Source organism: Podarcis bocagei (assembly GCF_964188305.1).
Source record: "Podarcis bocagei genome assembly, chromosome: 1".
Lineage (NCBI taxonomy): Eukaryota > Metazoa > Chordata > Lepidosauria > Squamata > Lacertidae > Podarcis > Podarcis bocagei.
In genome coordinates, this window is record NC_138125.1 from 116074260 (window position 1) to 116095542 (window position 21283).

Consider the following 21283-nt stretch of genomic DNA (forward strand, 5'->3'; position numbering starts at 1 on the left):
GAGATTTTACTTTCTTGGGCTCCATGATCACTGCAGATGATGACAGCAGTCATGAAATTAAAAGACGTCTGCTTCTTGGGAGAAAAGCGATGACAAACCTAGCATCTTAAAAAGCACAGACATCGCATTGCCAACAAAGGTCCGTATAGTTAAAGCCATGGTTTTCCCAGTAGTGATGTATGGAAGTGAGAGCTGGACCATAAAGAAGGCTGAACGCAGAGGAATTGATGCTTTTGAATTATGGTGCTGGAGGAGACTCTTGAGAGTCCCACAGACTGCAAGAAGATCAAACCTATCCATTCTTAAGGAAATCAGCCCTGAGTGCTCACTGGAAAGACAGATTGTGAAGCTGAGGCTCCAATACTTTGGCCACCTCATGAGAAGAGAAGACTCCCTGGAAAAGACCCCTGATGTTGGGAAAGATGGCGCGCACAAGGAGAAGGGGACGACAGAGGACGAGATGGTTGGACAGTGTTCTCAAAGCTACAAACATGAGTCTGACCAAACTGCGGGAGGCAGTGGAAGACAGGAGTGCCTGGTGTGCTGTGGTCCATGAGGTCACAAAGAGTCGGAGACGACTAAACAACAACAGGATAATAATCAGCCAAAGGCCTGGTTGAAAAGGAGCGCTTTTGCCTGGTACCTAAAAGTATATAATGAAGGCACCAGGCAATCCTCCCTGGGGAGAGCATTCCACAAACTGGGAGCCACTACAGAAAATATCCCGTTCTTGTGTTGTCACCCTTTTGATCTCACAATAGCTGTCAAGCGTCCCTTATTTGGCAGGACAGTCCCTTATCCCAGTGCCATGTCCCGCTGCTGTCCCTTATTGATGATGTCCCTTAAATTTCCCGGGTTTCAAAGGAAGCAGCTCCTCTCCCTCCCTCCCTCCCTGCCGGCCAGGGAGGAGGGAGGCTCCAACTGTGTTGCTTGGCTGTGTTGCTCACCCAATAAGGAGTCTAAGAACGACTGGAGAGTGGAGCTTGCCTGCCTTGTGCCGATCAAATCTGCCGCGTTGCCTGGGGACTCGCCTTTGCTCAGTCCTTCCCAGCGGAGAGGTGACGGTGGTTTTCCTTGCTGCATCCCCTTTGCCGGGTTGCTGCGCTATGGGAACCACCACTTGAGGCTTCGTTTGGCTGCTGGTTGACTAAAATCCCTTATTTTGCTGATCCCTTATTTTCAAGGCTGCTGGTCCCTTATTTTCAAATCTGTAAGTTGACAGCTATGGATCTCACACAGAGGAGACACACAAAGAAGGGCCTCAGAACGCAGAGTCTGGGATGGTTTATATGGGGAGAAGCAGTCCTAGAGGTATTGCAGTCCTGAGACAGAAGGGAAAGAGAAAGGGGAGGGCAGCATTGTGGATGGAATTCCCACTGAACAAAATGTTTATTGAATGTTTAGAAAGGTTAGTTGGTGGACGTGGCTATTTTGAGGAGCATGATGCTACTGGGGAATAAGAGTTGGGTTGTAGCGTAGCAGCGCTGAAGAGAAGAAGAAAAAGACCATCTTGAGCCCAGTGGAAAAGTTTGTGCAGTGGTGGCTGGTGCCCTTGGGACTGATAGAGCAGAAGACGGGGAGCTGAACAGTAGGTGGAGCCAGAGAAAACTGATGCTAGTTTTGTCCCCATCCTCTTCCCTGCTGAGTTCTACAAGGGCAACTCTGAGACAAAGGAGGAGAAAGCTGGCAGGCAGTGACGGATGAACTGGTTGCAAGCAGGAAGGTAGGCAAATGGCTGATGGAGGGCAGGATGATGTTGGTGGGCCAATGTCCCATTCATCCTAATGGACCAGCCTCCATTTATTTGTATTTATAGTTCTACCAGTGGATTCCAGTGATTGATGCCCTTGGGAAGTGCTTATGAGTTACAGTGGTACCTCGGGTTACATACGCTTCAGGTTACATACGCTTCAGGTTACAGACTCCGCTAACCCAGAAATATTACCTCAGGTTAAGAACTTTGCTTCAGGATGAGAATAGAAATTGTGCTCTGGCAGCGCGGCAGCAGCGGGAGGCCCCATTAGCTAAAGTGGTGCTTCAGGTTAAGAACAGTTTCAGGTTAAGTACGGACCTCCGGAACGAATTAAGTACTTAACCTGAGGTGCCACTGTATTGAACACCAGTCACTTTAATTTGTGACAATTTTAATTTGTGACAACCTTAATTAGTGACAAAAAATTATTTTTATATCATTGTAATCTTCCCCCTCCAATTCCCCGAAGTGTGCTCTGAGCTAATAAAAAATAAAAATAAAAAATCGTCCCACACATATGCCTGCATGGCTTCTGATCGCATGAGATTTTGCTGCTTAAGTGGACTAAATTCTTATGCATCGGCTGATCTTTCTTTTGCACTTACAGCCCATCTTTCACCCAATGGTCTTAGGGTGGGTTACAAAAACATCAAAATTAAAACAAGTGCAAATTGAGGGAGCAAGGGGATGGGGGTCTCCAAAACAAGAAGACTAGTGCCTCTATGTTTTCTCCACCATTGCTAATAGGAGCTTCGGAGGGTTGAGGAAATTTCCTTTGGGGAATCACTGGGGGGGGGGGGCAATCCAAATCATTTCCCTCCATGATTGCTTTTAGGAGATCTGCAGTCAGATTGTTTACATTTTTATTTGAAAGTAATTTCCATTGACCTCAGTGGGCTTACTCCAAAGTAAGTGGTGCATAACATTGCAGTCTCTGTTGTGAATCTCTCATGTAACTTTTGTTTGGCCCTCAGGAAGTTTTATTCCTTGAAAAAAAGAAACCTTTGCATGTTATTTGAGCATACTACTCAGAGATCCATTACTAAAGAATTAAAGCATAACTGAAAAATGAAAAATCAGGGCAAATGTTTCTCCTGCGAAGCATAATGCAAACTGATTTGAAAAAGCCCTTAAGCATATACTTGACTTCAAACACATTAGCAGTTTGCTTTGACTATAGCATAAGAGACTACTCACATTATTAATTTTTGGTGCTTTATTGCATCAAGTTTTAGCAATGATGCCTTGGTGGGAGTATATCAAGTCCTATGTGAGAACTATCTATGTATGTAAGAAAAGAAATCTGTTCTGTGTTAGATTTCCCTCCCCGTGGTATTTTCCAGGATCCTATATTTGCTTAATTAAAAAACAAATTATTATAAATACCATCTGCTGTTATCACCTGCAGCCATTTTTCATTAACCAACAAATGTTTATTCATTTTTAATCTTATGTGAAAAGCAAATTAAAAATAAATAAATAAAATCTCACAGGTGTAGATTTTCCTCAAAGTGTTAAATCTTCACATAAGTGCTGTTTCCACTGTAATAATAATAACCACCACAAGGTAACCATAATTATAACAACCCTAACACATACCTGGCAACATCAAAGAAAATACTGTTCTATGTATTTGCATATATTTATATGTGAATACAACATTATAATATAATGATAGGGGTTTTCTATGAAATGATATAAAGTTATGGAAACCAGCAAACCATTGCATAAATCAGAAGATTTAAGACCAGGAAAAAATAAAGAAATGTTGAAATGAAATCCTATGATTATGAGACCTTCTCTTCTGACTTTAGGAGAGTTATTATAAAAGTGTGTTCCAGATTTTGCATGTGACTGGTAGCTGACTGCAATAATTTATTAAAAACCAGCCGTCAAGATGCATACAACTCTAGCCTTCATTTATGACTATGGCTTTAGATTTAGGTTTTCAAATCTAGTTAGCATGCAACGTATGTGTTCTTATTATCTTACTGTAGGGGACAAGAGGAGATAACTTACAAAAAAATAAAATTATAAGCTGTATTATGCAACAGCACTGCAGGGGCTGGCTTTCATTATCCCCCAAGACACTCAAGCTTATTTAACTAGGGACATGTGTTTTATTTGTTTATCCATTTCTCAGTCACCTTTCCAACATACCTTATGCACAGATTGCTTTTGTGCATTTCCTGCCTTTGTAGGCTGAATTCAATACCAGAACTGCCTTATTTTCTGTATTAGAAGCACTTGTAGGCGACATATTCCAAAGCTAGGGAGCCATGCATCAGCTGATGCAGCAAAAGCGCCCCCTATGCTGCTGCAACACCTGATATGTTGCATAATTTCTGGGGTATGTCAATGGACTCCTCCATGGGCACAATGCTCATGCCAGTGAAAATATGCCAAAATGGCTAAAATCAGATAGTTTCATGAGTGGGCTAGGGACAGCACAGGGGGACACATACCATGTTCCACATTCGGGCCACAACCTGAGTTGTTCCCGTCAATGGTGCAACTTAACATGGACTAGCATCATAGAATTATAGAGTTGGAGGGGACCCCGGAGTCATCTAGTCCAACCCCCTGCAATGCAGGAATCTCAGCTAAAGCATCCATGACAGATGACCATCCAACCTCTGCTTAAAAACCTCCAAGGAAGGAGAGTCCACCATCTCTCGTGGGAGTCTGTTCCACTGCTGAACAGTTCTTACTGTCAGAAAGTTTCCCCCCCGAATGTTTAGTCGCAATCTCCTTTCTTGTAACTTGGAGCCACTGCCTTGAGTCCTATCCTCAAGAGCAGGTGTGCCCCATCTTATACTGGTGCAGCTAGTTATTCTTGCATAAGTATAGAACCTGACATTTGTCCCTATTTAAATTCATTTTGTTCGTTTAGGCCAGGCATGTCCAAAGTCCGTTTTGTGGGTCTAATCTGGCCTGCCGGCTGGTTCAATCCAGTCCCTGTGGCAGCTCAACAACTTTGGTCGGCCCTCATGCGTGTTCACTTCATCAGATCTGGCCCTCTTTGAAAAACATTTGGGCACCCCTGGTTTAGGCCCTGCTCTCCAATCCATTAAGGTCACATTGAATCCCAATTCTGTATTCTGCGGCATAGGCTACCCCTCCCAGTTTGGTGTCATCTGAAAATTTGATAAATTTGCCTAACAAAGAAACTGACTCAACCAGTTCAACAGGTTCCCTCTATTACAAATCTTGCAGACACCAAATTACATGTTTGGTTAGATCCATGAGCATCATCCAAACCAACCCCCACCCCCATCCTAAACAATACTGTTATAAGTATAAGAAAGGTATGCTGGAAAGAAGGAGGACTAAGGCCAGTCCTCCATGAGCTTCTGGGAAGGCCCCAGCTCCATACAGGAGACCTGAGCAGTGTGTGGACCCAGACTCTTTATCTAGCCATCTGCACCCATACTATCCTACCCATATCTTAAGATCTGCTCTCCTGTTCTGCCCATCTCCATGACTGGTAAATTGGGTGTTCATATATTAAACCCTGCTAGTGTGTTTATGGAGGTCATCACTGCAGTGTTCAGGTTTGCAGTAAAATCGCCCCCTGCTGTCATGGGCATGGCCATGAAATTCAGACAGTTGTTTGAAAGCAGGTGTGTGGGTTATGATTGACAGTAAGCGGGTGGAAAAGAATGTCAAGAGTGTCTGTTGAGGGATGACAATTGAGAGTGGAGAGCATGGCTGTGACCAGCAGAAAGACTGAGGGGGAAATGCGATGAGGGAGATACTGAAGTAGCTTTAAAAAAAGTTTAGGTGGCTATTATGAAACTTAAAATGGTTGTTTTAGGAAACGAAATAACTGAGAGAAATTGAATTTGACAGATTCGCCCATCCCTGCTCAGAAGTTTGATGACCATAATGTTCACAATGAGGCCCTCTGACTTTAATGGGATTTACTCCCAAGAAATATGCATGCACAGGATCACAACTTCAGAGTGTTAGGAAGAGGGTCTCTGGGAGTAGAATGCAGTCTGCAAGTTCTATCGTATGAAAACTTGGGAGCAAATAATAAAGACACTTTAAAACTTCCAAACCCAGACCAGTTAATGCTATATGACTGGAATGCTATCTTTTACCGGCTTAAATTTATGACACAGCCAGATTAAGTCTAAATGAAAAAGTATTCATATATATTTTTTTTAAAAAAAATTATTCAATTTTCACAAATTATAAAATCAAACACAATACAAACAAACACACACATAGACAAACAAATATAATTTCAAATCCTTATTCTCTTAAAACTTACTTCACCGACCTCCTCATACCTCCCCTTTCTGCATTCCAATTTCAAATATTTAGTTCAGCAAATCCTCACCCTTAATTTAATCTAATTGTAATCCTTTCTTTTCTTTTAACCTAATCTTTACAGCTGTAATCCGCTTACTTCTATAGCCGCAACATTTTAACACTCATTAATTTTACAATGTCTCTTAAGATAGATCTTAAATTTCTTCCAATCTTCTTCCGCTGTCTCTTTTCCCTGGTCTCGGATTCTGCCAGTCATTTCAGCCTAAATGAAAAAGTATTCAACAACTTCTCAAAGATACACAACCTGTCCCAAACCTAAGATCTCATGTGGAAGTTCTCCTCTGGCTGCTCCGGCTTACAAAAGCGAGATGGGTAATGACTGGGATGAGAGCCTTTTCAGTGGTGGACCCAGTTATGGAATACCCTCCCCAGGCAGGTTCAGAAAGGACCAACTCTTTTATCATTTAAATGGCAAATTAAGACTTTTTATTTCTCCAAGGTTTTTCATAGATGATCTATGGCAGCTGTTTTTGTTGTTGTTTGATTTTATCATGATCACAGACTGCTTTTCCTTGCCGTGGCTTCAATTGTTTTGTTCTTTAAATGAAGGGTTTCTTGCAAACTGCTTTGATGCTTGGATGGTGTAGCCCATGTAAGATTTTAAATACTACTTGCTTCCTCATGACACTGGTTTGAATTTTGTTCTGCCTTTTGTGTTTCGATTTCACCACTCCTATGGAAGTTATTTTGATACTGCCTGGTCTTGTATTTCCACTCTTTCTATGTAAATTGCTAGACTCATCTACACAGTTTCATTGCCCAGCTACACCCAGAGGAGGAGAACAGAAGCAAGCAGGAGCAACATTCCTGGCACCTTCTCAGATTTTTCTTAAGTCAATTTCCTGATCCTCAGCCATATCCCCCCAAGCAAAAGGTGGTACTTCAACAGATAGCATTTGCTTTTTCAGAAAGGGCATTCATAAATTTTAATTATTTTTTATTTGTTCTTCCAGTAGCCTTTCACGCAATCTTAGATTACTCCACCCGCACCCTCCGCTACTCCCCCCCCATTCTGAGAACGTACACAGGTATTTAAAAAAATAAATCCCAGGAATTACTGGAAGTTCGGATCTTCTCACTACCGCTTTATTCCACTTTTAAACTTTTATCCAGTTCCATATTTTCTTATAATGCAGGTAGGGACGCGGGTGGCACTGTGGTCTAAACCACTGAGCCCCTTGGTTTTGCCGATCGGAAGGTTGGTGGTTCGAATCCCCGCGACGGAGTTAGCTTCCATTGCTCTGTCCCAGCTCCTGCCAACCTAGCAGTTCGAAAGCAGACCAGTGCAAGTAGATAAATAGGTACCGCTGTGGCAGGAAAGTAAACAGTGTTTCCATACGCTCTGGCTTTCGTCACAGTGTCCCATTGTGCCAGAAGCAGTTTAGTCATGCTGGCCACATGACCTGGAAAGCTGTCTGTGGACAAACACCGGCTCCCTCGACATGAAAGCAAGATGAGTGCCACAACTCCATAGTCGCCTTTGACCGGACTTAACCATCCAGGGGTCCTTTACCTTTTTATAATGCTGGTTCTGTTTTCTTTCTCTGTGGCATTCCAAGGGTAACTAGGAATGCAACCAAACTTACAGCTACAGAATCTCCATCATCCTACAACTTTTGCCAATTTACTACAAGTCTTCAAGCAACTGCAGAAGCAGAACGACCAGTCCAGATACCAAACATATTAAAGAATCTCCAAAGTGATCTGACTTGAAAACATAGGTGCTTCAGATTCCCAAGCTAGGCAGGATGATGGATATTTCTATAACCAAAGTAATTTACTGAATGGCCTATCATAGTTCAGTTGGTTAGAGTGTGGTGCTGATAATGCTAAGGTTGCAGGTTCAAACCCTGTAGCTGTATATTCCTACACTACAGGGGGTTGGATCCTCAGGGTCCCTTCCAACTCTACAATTCTGTGATTCTGTGAACAGAACACATATCCTCTAAGCGTCCCTATTTTCCAGGCACAGTTCCAGATTTACAGAAGCTGTCCCAGTTTCTGATTTGATCCCAGAATGCCCCCCGTTTCCTTAGGACGTCCCTATTTTTAATTAATTAATTAAAAATAATTTAATTAATTTTTATAATGAAATATTTTTAGATTGTCTGACTATTTTACTGTTTGATTATTTGATTGTTGTTGGCTGCCCTGAGCCCGGCTTCGGCTGGGGAGGGCGGGATATAAATAAAATTTATTATTATTATTATTATTATTATTATTATTATTATTTTCATCGGAGAAATGTTGGAGGGTAGGGAGTTACTATTGGATCCCTGAACCATCGGAACGCAGCCCTTTATAGGGAAGTTTTTACTGTTTATACCAGCCACTCTGGGTGGCTTCTGACATATATAAAAACATAATAAAGCATTAAACATTCATGATTTAATGATGTTGTATTGGGGTTTTACTGTGTGTGTGTACACTATTTTTTTGTTTTTACCATTTATTTATTTTTTACTATTTTTTGTTTTCACTATTTTTTTGGTTTTTATATATTTGTTTTATATATCAGCCACTCTGGGCAGCTTCTAACATACATAAAAACACATTAAAACATTCGTGATTTAGTGACACTGTATTGGGTTTTTACATGTGTGTGTGTGTGTGTGTGTGTGTGTACACACACACACACACACACACACACACACACAATGTGTATATATAATTTTTACTATTTTTTGTTTTTACCATTTTTTAAACTATTTTTGTTTCTATACAGTATATTTGATTTAATGATGTTGTATTGGGTTTTTAAATATTTTTAATTTTATATATATCTATCTATATCTATATCTATATCTATATCTATGGGACGTGGGTGGCGCTGTGGGTAAAACCTCAGTGCCTAGGGCTTGCTGATCGCATGGTTGGCGGTTCGAATTCCCGCGGCGGGGTGAGCTCCCGTCTTTTGGTCCCAGCTCCACCTAGCAGTTCGAAAGCACCCTTAAGTGCAAGTAGATAAATAGGTACCGCTTTCCAGCGGGAAGGTAAATGGTGTTTCCTTGTGCTGTGCTGGTGCTGGCTCGCCAGAGCAGCTTCATCACGCTGGCCACGTGACCTGGAAGTGTCTCCAGACAGCGCTGGCCCCCGGCCTCTTAAGTGAGATGAGCGCACAACCCTAGAGTCGGACACGACTGGCCCGTACGGGCAGGGGTACCTTTACCTATATATATATATATATATACATATATATACACACACCCCAATACGTCATTACATCAAATATACTGTGTATGTCCGGGAATCAGCGTGTTTTCATGTCTCCTTTTATTTAAAATGCATCTCTGGGTTATTTGTGGGGCATAAGAATTTGTTCATCCCCCCCAAAAAAATAGTTAGCCCCCCCCCACAAGGTCTGAGGGACATTGGGACCGGCCCCCTGCTGAAAAAGTTTGCTGACCCCTGGTCTAGAGTCTAGAAGACCAACCTGGCCAGATAGGCGGGGTATAAAAAAAAACCATAACAAGAACGATGATGATGGAATAGGACATCCCTATTTTCACCAGAGAAATGTTGGGAGGGCGTGCAACATACCAGATTCCAAACCCGCCCCGAAAGGAACACGAGAGCGAGCTTCCCCTGCTGCGCGCCTGCCAGCAGAGCAGGTGTCCCTCTAAACCTGCCCCGGCTGCCTCCCGCAGCCCCCGCCACTTCCTCGTTTCCCACGTGACAGCGAGAGCGCCTCACCTTGGAGGGGCAGCAGAGAGGCGTCTGGTCACGTGGGGCGCCGGAGCCCAGCCTCTCTGTGGGCAGCGGCCGGGTGGAGGAGGAGAGGGAGGGGGGCGAGAGAGAGAGAGCGCCTCCGCTGCTGCCGCCGCCGCCACGCCTAGCGAAGCCCGAGATTGGCGGTGGCTGAGAGGAGGGCGACGACGAGGGTGGCGGCGGCGACGGCTGGCCAAGCCGGGCCGCGGCTGCTGCGGCGGCGCTGTGAGCGCGGCTGAGGGGGCCGAGCGGGCGGGGGAGGCGCGTCGGCTTGGCGGAGGCGAGTGCGCAAGCGAGGAGCAGCCGTCTTCCCCTCAGCCGCCGCCTTCAGCGCGAGCGACGCGGCCCAGCGTCCGCTCGCTCTTCCTCGGCCGCCGCCGCTGCCGCGCGCGCAAAAAGAGCCTAACCACCCTCGCGTCAGGATGTCGCGCTCGGTGCTGCAGCCCAGCCAGCAGAAGCTGGCCGAGAAGCTGACCATCCTCAACGACCGCGGCGTCGGCATGCTCACCCGCCTCTACAACATCAAGAAGGTGCGCGGGCCCGGCTGCGGGGCTGGGGAGGAAATGGCCGGGGGATGCGGGGCGGCTGAGGGGAGGCCTAAACTGGCTCTCTCGCGCCTTTCCCCGAGAGCGAGGGGGAGGAAAAAAGGAGGCCGCCGCCGCCGTAGTAGTGGCATCTTAGTCAGCGAGGCCTTCTGGGTGTGGGGACTTGTTCGGCTCCGGGCGGAGGCGCTTTCCTTTGCGCCAAGGCCCTGTGGGGAGGAAGGAGGGGTGGAAAATGTGGGACCGGGCCGCCGGATGCACCATCTGGTTTGATCCATCTGGTCTTCCTCTCTCTCCTCCCAAATACCCCGTGGAAAAGGAAGATGTATCGGGAAGGGGGAGGTGGTTTTTTGGGGGGAAGGACCTCCTCCTCTGCCCTCCCCCCCCAAAAAAATCTCGGCCAGGTCAATTTTTTTCAGTACCAACCTCCCCCCCCCCCGCGCCTTTTCAGAAAATGGGTTCAGAGGAGGGTCGCCGCCACAATTCCCTGTCGAGTACTGTATGTGATTTAAAATGACTTGGGCGCACAAATCGAGGGAAGGTAGTAGATGGAGCCTGCACTGTGTGTGTGAGTCATGCAACGGCAGGGGGGCAGGATTAACCTCTTCTTATGCTGGCGGTCCAAATAATGACAAAGCGGGTAGGGTGGGGGGAATACGATTTGGACCCTTTCTCATTGGAAGCGAAACTGGATTTGGAACATTCAGGTGGTTCCGGTGAACCTTCGTGCGGAAGGTTTAAATAGCAGGTGCTTGCTTTGGTTCGTTGGATGAGCCAAAAAGAAAAGGTACATTTTGGAAAGTTAAGATATTGCTGACAGGCTATGCTTCTGGTAGTTTTGGCACACTCTGTAAGCAACCCACAGTATTGATGTCCTGCACAAAATCAATGCACTGTTCTCCCCCCTGCCCCTCACAGAGTGCTTTAACAATTGCGCAGTGTTGTGAGAGTTGTCAGTTGCAAAATATTAAGACAGAATGTTCAAAAATAACAATTGGTTGTTTTTCTGGTCATGATTTCATCTGCTGCACCTGTACAGAACTATGAAAATTATAAAATATTTCCAAAATACTCATTTTTCTTAAGTGAGGTTAAAAATTCCACCCCAGGCATATTATTGAAAATTAAGTCCTAGTGAGTTTAATATGAATGTTCCTAGGGTCACTACAAGGTTTGATTTTAAAAAAAGAGAGAATTCACTGTCAATTTTCTTGACACTGCATAGTGTTATTTTTATATATTATGTATTGCCAGGGTCTTTAAATTTTCAAGCTGCATAAATCTGATTGATTTAAAGACTTCAACTCTACAGAAAGAGAGATGGTGTTCTTTTTTCATGGGCAGCAAAAAACTTTTTGCGTATTACATACTGCCTGTTGACTGCTGGAATTGTTGCAAGCAATTGGGATTGGTGAACTTTATATTCTGCAAGTTACATATATTCTGAAGTACATAGGATTACTTAACACAGGTTATAGAATCCTAGAAACATATATTTGCAAAGTTGGAAGGGATCCCCAAGGGCCATCTAGTCCAACCCCCTGCAATGCAGAAATTTCAGCTAAAGCATCCATGACAGATGGTCATCCAACTCTGCTTAAAAACCTTCAAGGAAGGGGACTCCACCACCTTCCGAAAGAGTCCATTCCAATCAGCAAACAGTTCTTACCAACAGAAAGTTCTTCTTGATGTACTTTCTTGTAATTTGAAGCTTTTGGTTGGGTCCTACCCTCTGGAGCAGGAGGAAAAAAACTTGCTCCATCTTCAAAGTGACAGCCTTTAGATATTTGAAGATGGCTATTGTAATGGCTATTGGATTAATTGATCAGAGGGACTCTAGTTTTTAAAAAGAAGACAGGATGTACAAGACTGAAGTCCGTGCATTCTGGATTTTTAAAAAGTTATACGCCGTTTAGTGTGCTTTTAACAAAAGTTAAAGGTGCCTTAATGAAAAAGTTTCTGCTAATGATACTTGGTTAGCATGGAAATGTTGCTCTGTAGGCTTGTAAATAATAGCAACATGACAGGTCATCTGGCAAGTGAGAATGCAGGAGACTAAGCATGTAAACACTACAAAATATTCTCTCACTTTTTGCCTTCAACATACTCCATATCAAAGTCCCATTAAGCACAGTGGTGCTTACTTCTGAGTAGAGATTTATTGGATTGGATTTAGTAACTCTTGTAAGCTTATTTGTAAAGGAGTATCAGAGGGAGTGAACTTTTTTTTTTAAAAAAAAGCCTAATATCAAAGTAGCTTGTATAGTATGTACTCAAAGCTGATATGTTTTTGTTCTAAATCATGTGTGTGTTGTTGAAATTTTGTACTATCTTATCTTTCTTCCTGTAGTGTAGACTCAAAGCCTGAATATTTTCTTTTTTTTGAAAAATGAAAAAGGATACATGACTTAAAGGTGTCAACCCTGCTAGCATAGCATGACTTTGAATGTCTCTCCTTTTCAACTTCCAGCTATAGTTAGTTAATAACTTAATTATAACATTCACCAGAATTGCAGGTCCCTCATCTCACCTCACTGTCACAAAGTCTTGAGTAGAAAATAAGGCCCATCATAAACAGCTGGGCTTGAAACAGTTATTTTCATAGCAGATCAGAAATTCATTTTGTAGTTAATGCGGATTGCATTTTTGTATCTGAATTTTTATGAAATTGCTGTGGTAATGAAGGGTCAGTGTTTAGAGCAGTGGCTTGTCAGGTGTCTTTCTAATGTGGTCTAATAGTAGATGGAGCAAAAAGAATGGCATTCATGGGATTCTGAATAGCACAGTCTTGTTATTTCTCATGCTGTTGAAAAGCCCTTTTTTAGTTTTCTTTATTTGCTATATAGATATAGATATACAGTGATGCTTACACAGCTGATTGTTTTGTTTACAACCTGCCCCCCGAAGCACTGAATGTCTTTTTAATTATATTTAACTTAAAAGCCATTTCAGATTTTAAGCAAAGGTGTCATCCCATAAATCTCCATGTGTTCTTGGAGGCCTATAACCATGTTGCATACGTAATATAACTATGCCAGGTTGATGGAAAACTAGTGATTTTCTTGTCTGTTCAACTCTCTTGGGCATGGGTTGTCACTCAGTTTGTCCATTAATATTACATTCTGGAGTAGTGAGATCCAGATCTCAAACAAGCTTGCACTAGAGTCTTCCAAAACCTTGCAAAAGCCCTCTAAAAGCAAGGAGAGAACTTTTCTAAGTATCCTTTCTGCTTTCCACACAGCTAATTTACTGCAGGAAGAAAGGACGTATCTCCACTACCACTGTGTATTTTTGTTTTGTAGGGGTTTTTTAACAAGAAAGGTTTACTACGCAATATGTGGTATTGCGGTTAGATAAATTGGTTAAGATTTTTTCTTCATTTAGAAAAGAGGAAGTAATTGCTGCTGAGAGTTGGCCTGTTTTGGCCAAAGTTAAGTTTTGAAACCCCATTGATTTTCAGTTTTTCTGCTCCCTATTGTATAATTTAAAAAACTGACTGGATTGTTGTTTTTTAATTCACACCTAATTTATATGTGTATATTATTACCTCTCCTGACTTAAAATGAAACTCTTCCCCACCCAGCCCATTCAATTCCTGCCTCAAGTTGTTAATTTTATTCTAACTAGAGCAGTAGAGTTTGGGAATGTGCTAGCTGCAATAGCTCAGGCTCACAGTCTTTTTGTTTAATGTAATCTCTTTAGCCAAGAAGAGTTAATTTATCTGTATTTTCAGGGTAATATAAAGTACAGTGTTGATGAAATAAAACCACCTATTTTATGTTAACACTGTTCACTTAAAAAACAGCAGCAGCAAGAATACTCAAGATAACCCTCTAATGCACTGACTTGTAATAGCTTGTAAATCAACCTTATTTGAAAAGAGGGAGATGCAATGGCTGTCTCTGGATTATCATCCAGGGCTTTATAAACCATGGTTATTCAAGCTGTGGCTGTGCACTTCTCCCTTGCTTCTCCTTTCCCACTGTTGCATACCAGCCAAGTTCATTATTTCTTCTGAAACAGAACTCTTGGCTAATGTCAGTTAACCAGCTAGGTGAATGAAACAGGGTCACATACTGGTTTATTAACAGATATGAACAGAGCAATCCTAACAGGCAGCTATGTCATAGAACAGATAAGATAGCATAGTTAAGCTGCATTCTAACTGTTCTTACCAGAATGGCAGGAATTCTTTTTTTTTGGGAAGAGCAGTGTAAACCAGAGGTCAGCAAACTATTCTTGGGGGGGGGGCGACTGTATTTCTTTGGGGGGGGGGAATGAACGAATTCCTATGCCCCACAAATAACCCAGAGATGCATTTTAAATAAAAGGACACATTCTACTCATGTAAAAACAAGCTGATTCCCAGAACGTCCGCGGGCCGGATTGAGAAGGCGATTGGGACAGATCCGGCCCCCCGGCCTTAGTTTGCGTACCTACCTCTGTGTAAACCCTCATTTTCTGCCTGTCCATTGGCTCCTAGAGGGTAAATTCAGTTGCACCACCAAAAATACAGGTGTAAGTTTAACCAAGCTCTGCGGGCAGGACCAGTGAATGAAGGGAGTTAATAACATGCAGTATGACTTTGTTTTAAATTTCTCCCTCCCTCTGATACAAACATTCCCACTCTTGACAATGTCTTTCCCCCCTCGCCACACTGGCACAATGTACGCCAGCAGAACTTTGCCTTGGATACAGCCAGCTGAGTTATTTTGGTTTTTTAAAGCTAGCTCAACCAGGGCATGGGGAAATATGCATTATTCTAACTTCCCCAGTCATATCAAGGTGTTAGGTTTGCATCTGGTTCAGACAAAATGAGAAACTGGCTTTTTTCAGCCTGCTGAAAAGGGTTCTTCACCACTGCTCTAAGCAGTGATTTGGGGTGATTTTTTTTCTCAACGCTTTTTTCCCCTTTGGAGAATTTTCCATTTCATAATTTCATTAGTAGCAAAGAATAGGTACCAATTGCAAATATTAAACAAGCATGGCAGTTCTAAAAAAGACAATTAGAATGAATGTTAAATTAGTGAGTTAGAAAGTTTTCCGATGCAAACTGAAAATTTTTGCAGTGCAGATTACGCTTATTTGTATAAGAAACTTTTCAGGAAAATCCACATCGCTGGCTAATGGAAGAGCTAATTGTTAGTATAGAAGAAGGAAATATATTTACTTGGAAATACCAAGATATTCATAGTTTACTAGTGAATGATTTTTTTCTTCAAGCACAATTCACAAATTATTTTCCAAAGTAATATTCTTATTTTCCAGATGAAGTATTTCTCCATGCCTATTTTCTCATGGGAATAAATTGTTTCTAAGGCACAGCTCTTGTTGTTCTTCATTGGATATACTGTGGCAGTTGTAATCATCTTCTCAAACTTGGGCCTTTAAAAAAAAATTGTAGCCTTTGTCATCAACCTCAGCCTACCAGGATCTGCTTTAGGTGTAGCTAGAGGAATGAATGTGTTAGTCTTCTGGTTTTTGATTTTTAAGAAAACAGCTCCAGTATCCCTGTTACTACCGTATTTTTCGCCCTATAGGACGCACTTTTCCCCCTCCAAAAATGAAGGGGAAATGTGTGTGCATCCTATGGGGCGAATGCAGGCTTTCGCTGAAGCCTGGAGAGCGAGGGGGGTCGGTGCACACCAACCCCTCTTGCTCTCAAGGCTTCAGGAAGCTATCCGCTAGCCGTGGGAGACGCAGCTTGCCGGCACCCAGAAGCTTGGGGCGCGCTAAGCTCAGCACGCCCCAAGCTTCGGACCTACTTTTAAGTTGGTTTAAGAATTGTAGCCAGTGTGTTTTTTCTGTACTGTATAGGAAACAGGCATGTTAACTAACTCATTTGAAAACCATCCTATGTAAAGGTCAGACACATTTTTGAAGGTCATAGCTGTACAGTATTTTGTATAAAGGTAGCATTAGGATTCCACTGTAATGACTGTTTGTTTTTTCATTCTTGGCTACCGTTTCTATTTCAGGTATGTAATATTTCACTGATAGTTGCTCTCCTAAAAATTGCATGTTCTGTTTGCTCTAAACTTTGTTTCTTTCCAACCTATCCCTCTTGCTCAGAACAAATATATTGGAAGCTGATGTGATACAACATATTGTGCATTGGAAATTGTTGTACACACATTTTGAGCACCATATATGTAATAGAAATAGTGTCTTTTAGAATGCTGCCTGTAAGTAGAAATATTTAATTATGCCGGCACTTGACTTTAACTTTGTTGAATAGAAGTACCGTATTTACTTGAGTCTAATACACCATCGAATCTAATGCAAACCTCAATTTTCAGAACCTTGAAACAAAACAAAAAAAGTATTTTCTGGGAAATGTCAATGTGCCATTGAATATAATGCACACCTTAATTTCCGCTCTTAATTTGGCCAAAAAAGGTGAGCATTTGATTTGAGTAAATATGGTAGTTTGCTTTTCTGGACATGATGCTTGTGGGAATCCAAGAATTTTTTTGTTTACATGTAATCTTCTCTCTTTTCATTGCAATGCTTCCCCAGCAAGGACAAGTATGGAAGGTTTGCAAAGCTTTTTCACCTTCCCTCTGCCCGCTTTCAGATCAGTCTCATACTTCATGACTTCTGTCTCAGTAATTCACAACACAACTGTAGAAAAGTTAATAAGTGGCCATCTTGGCATTTCACTATGTTGTGTAAAAATGCATAGCATGTTATAATTTGCATGAGCCACAAATTCTCTATTAAATTAGAATTTTGTATCTAGGAAGGGGTTTTGGAACAGAAACGGGATTGCTGCACAGCGTTCTTCCTGAGTATGTAACAGTGGTGTGTTAATGACACAGTTCAACTGTTCACCATTTTCTGTCCCAGCTTGTCTTAACTATATGTTAGAATGTAGCACTTTTTAAAAGAGTTCTACTTTAGAATGTAGCACTTTTTAAAAAAGAGTTCTACTGTTAAAAGGGATCACAAATTTATTATGTAAACAGCTAGCCAGCTGTGTAGGAACAGAATTGTGTGACAGGTGACTTAGAGAGTAATATCTTTTTTGAGATCACTGAAAGAGTAGATAAAATTAAAATGTCCAAATTAATGTACAGATGGAGTCACTATTCAGTCTGGGGTGCAGTCTGTTTTATACATGCACATTAGTTACAGTCTACCAGCAGTCCAATTACAGTCCTTCAGCAGATGTATGCAGCCACTCTATACAAATTAAATTCATGCCCTAGGAAGCAAGCTGATAAGAAAACAACATGTGGCAATGAAACTTGCCTGCTGTTTGTGCCATTAATAGTCAACTTTTTTCTTGCCACACACCTCACTAACAGTAGACTTCAGTGGGGAATGACAATACCAAATCCACATAAATACTTGCTTTTTGTGATGGAAGTAACTCTTTGTGGGGCTGTGGCATGTTTGTAGGCCTAAATATAGTGAATGTGGCTCTAGGTTCAGAAGCTGTGCCTAATGATAAGCTTGTTAAAATAGTTCTACTCCATTTGAACTACTCCAAGTTGTTTAGCGTATTAGAGAGAAATCACAGGTGAACTATTGTTAACTACATATTGCTTGGTTCTTTATTTCAGATAAATTATACTAATAATGCAATAAGCGCAGCACTGCCTTGTATAGGTGGTGACAGCTAGAGTTTTCTACCAGTTGATTAGCATCACTAAATACATGGTGAACCTACCTCATGCTTTACTTCTAGCCAAAGTTTCCATTTCTTCTTTTAAGACTGAACTTCCCCTTCACTGCTGTTCTGCACTAACTGCTTTGAATTTCCATGCATTTTTTCCAGTAGAAGAGCATCTCTGTACTGTGTCACATTACATAGTCCAGCTGTGAGAATCCCCACTCATTTTTTTCACCTGCTCACTAAAAAGCTAAAGAAGTCTATCTAGTTTCTAATTGAAGATCAGCTAAAAGTATATAGTATTTAGTGAAAAGAATATATGTTTAGTTGTTTTTTCTTCTTCTCATTTTCTTCCATAGGCATGTGGAGACCCAAAAGCAAAACCATCATATCTTATTGACAAAAATCTTGAATCGGCTGTCAAATTCATTGTCAGAAAATTTCCAGCTGTCGAAACACGCAACAACAATGTAAGTAATGATACAACATTGTAAATATTTGGATTTGCTTGATAATTATTACCTGGCAGTTCTTCTAATGGCATTGCCCATTGGGTGGGATGAGGGAAGCACCGAATGATATTGACACTGGTTAAATCTCAGTGGTGTGTTGATAATATGCCAAAAGAACCAGTACTGTATAAAAGGCAGATGTTCCACAGCTGCAGCTTTTTCTGTTGACTGAATTATGGGGAAAGTGTCCTGGATTGAGTTTGAAGATTTACAGTTCTTATAAAGGAACAGAAGCATTGTGAAATTTGGAATATACTAATCCTAGACAGTGCAGGGCAGTTTTTCTGTAATCAGAATTGCAGTATGAGTATTTGTAAGATGATGAATTGATGGCAGAAATTCATATAAGGCTTTCAGTTGCATGCTACATTCCTTGGAGTGAGTGCTGTCAGTTAGTTTATTCTACGGACAGTGCATTGAAAGTCTACGTGTATACAGCTCAGTATATTAACAAACCCATCGTGGAATAAAGCTCTGAGGTTCTTCTTAAGAATGTAAAGTGCTGTGTATCTTCGCAGAAGATGGAAATGGCTTACTACTGGAAAACAGTTGGCCAGGAGGCTTCCAGTTTAGGTAATCCTCCAAACTGAAACAGTTCCAGTTCTTGTGGAGTCAGTCTTAGAACTAGATGACTCTGCATGTCTCAGGAAAGTTGGAACACAAGGGCATTACTTGACTTAAAACAATCCATAACCTGTGACCTTCCATAAGTTGCTGTACTCCAGCTTGCATCATTTTTTACTACTGGCCGTGCTGGTTGGGGCTGATAGGAGTTGGAATCCAACAACTTTTTGGCGGTCTACAGGTTTCTCATCCCTGCCTTGTTCAGTTTCCTTGCTTGTCCCCAGATAATTTGGTTTTGCTGTTGCTGTGTTGTTCCTTTTATATTGACTTTCATGTCTTGAATTAAAATGGGATCAAAGCAATTTAAGACTGTTTACAACATTAATTGAATTCTGGTTGTAATGCAGTAAACTCTTCATAAACTAACTGTGATTTCTTTATAATGAGAATTGAGAGGAAGATATTTTTACATGTTTGTTTTCTTCTCAGAGGTGGAAAGGGGAGGCAGGTAATGGGTTTGCATGTTCTCTGCATGCAGGAGTTTGCATGAGTGCTTGAGAATTCAAGTTTCCAATACAGTTACTAAACCCTGGTAATTTTAAGTGATCTTCCCTCTCTTATGGTCATTTATTAGATAACGTTAAAATACATCTAGTACTTTTTATTTCAGTGATACTGATTGCCAAATGTCAAACAGTGCCAGTTACTAAGCAGAGATATTTTGCAAACCCATAATTTCATATGTGACATCATATCTTCAAACATAATGGCTTACATCCAAAAGTGTTCTGCTAGCAAGAGAGTATTATGTGCTCATGGAAGGGTTGTTTCCGATTTAGTGGAAGAATAATGTAAGAAAAGTGAGCTCTAGTCCAGAGAAGTCCTTCCTTTTTGTGTAAGTTCTTATGTAAGACTTTACACAAGCACTTCAATACTTTTTTTATAACCCACTGGAGCCTGTATCTTCCTCATTCACCTTGTTTCTCATACAGTAATGCAATGCAACTGTGATACTGTTCTATGAGAAGTCTTGCACAAGACTTCACAGAATAGCAATAATACTTTTCCTCTTTTTGTTCAGAGTTCTTTGGATCAGAAGGATGCAGTGGGTGGGATCCAATGAAGTAATTCTGTTGGCACAACGACTTCTGTCTGCACAACATAATTTTCCCTCCCTCCCAATCCACCTTCTGCCCCTGCCCAATCTTTCTGGGGTTTACCTCAACCCTCCAGAGCAGACTTGAGCAGGTGTGGGAGGTACTGCAGAAAGAGGAGAGGGAGGGAAAATTCTGTTGCGCAAATGGAAATCCTTGCGCAAACGGAACTACTTTGTTGGATACCTCTCAGTATAAATATATATTTGACAGTTGAAGTTCTACTGATTTGAGTAGCAATTTTCTGTTCCAGACATGGATCTTTGGTGGTTGTTTTTTTTAGCAGATGGGCATTGTTAACTTAGTTTCCAATTTGCATTAAAAATATTTACTTCTAACAAAAAAATGAAAACTGGATATCTAAAGAAAGTATTCAACTAGGGTAAATTTAAAGAAAGTGGTTGTATCATTTAGAACAGAGCTAATAACACTTATTTTAGGACTATGTTAGACAAGTTTTACCTGTTTGATATTGTGTATCAGACATGAATGTTATGAAGTTCACAAGATTAACAAGAATTAACAAGAAATGCATCATTTTCAAAGGTGGAAGAGCTTGAGTTAACGCCGGCATCCCCAACCTGCGGCCCTCCAGATGTTTTGGCCTACAACTCCCATGATCCCTAGCTAACAGAACCAGTGGTCAGGGATGATGGGAATTGTAGTCCAAAACATCTGGAGGGCCGAAGGTTGGGGATGCCTGATTTAACGCCTCCTAAGTATTCAAAACTTTGTTTTGAAGTGTGAGAAATTGAGTGAAAGTGTCTTTCCCTTTGGAAACTTGTGGGGAAACGTCTTGGTAGATGCTGTCAGTTCCCCTTTTGTGTGTGTCAGGATCTTCCTGTAGTTCTTAAAATACTGACTTTCTCCCGTGAGGTATAGAACTCCCATAATTGAATATCAGGATCTAGAGTACAATTAAAACCAAAAAAAGTATTTGCTGGCGAATGTAAATGTGCCATCAAATCTAATGCGCACCTTAATGTAGCTTGATTGTAGGTGAATTAAAGTTTTTTCTTTGGATAGAAATAATAGAAAGTTGCAACTTTCTAAAGGAAAATGAGAAATAAGTTTTTGACTGTGAAACTGTT

The 21283-nt window shown here is 41.5% G+C and overlaps 1 protein-coding gene across 4 annotated transcripts in view; it reads left to right on the forward strand.

Moving 5' to 3' along the window:
* The first annotated feature begins 10069 nt into the window (after positions 1 to 10069).
* Positions 10070 to 21283, forward strand: part of NCKAP1 (NCK associated protein 1) — a 49301-nt gene continuing 38087 nt past the window's right edge. For 2 of the 4 annotated variants that reach the window (XM_081202303.1, XM_081202304.1), the window contains exons 1-2: positions 10071 to 10332; positions 18322 to 18432. In XM_081202303.1, coding sequence (XP_081058429.1) covers positions 10225 to 10332; positions 18322 to 18432 — 219 coding nt within the window. In that variant the 5' untranslated portion in view covers positions 10071 to 10224. Of the gene's footprint in view, positions 10333 to 16863; positions 16882 to 18321; positions 18433 to 21283 lie in introns of all 4 variants that reach the window. The other 2 variants (XM_081202302.1, XM_081202305.1) reach the window with 2 other exon arrangements.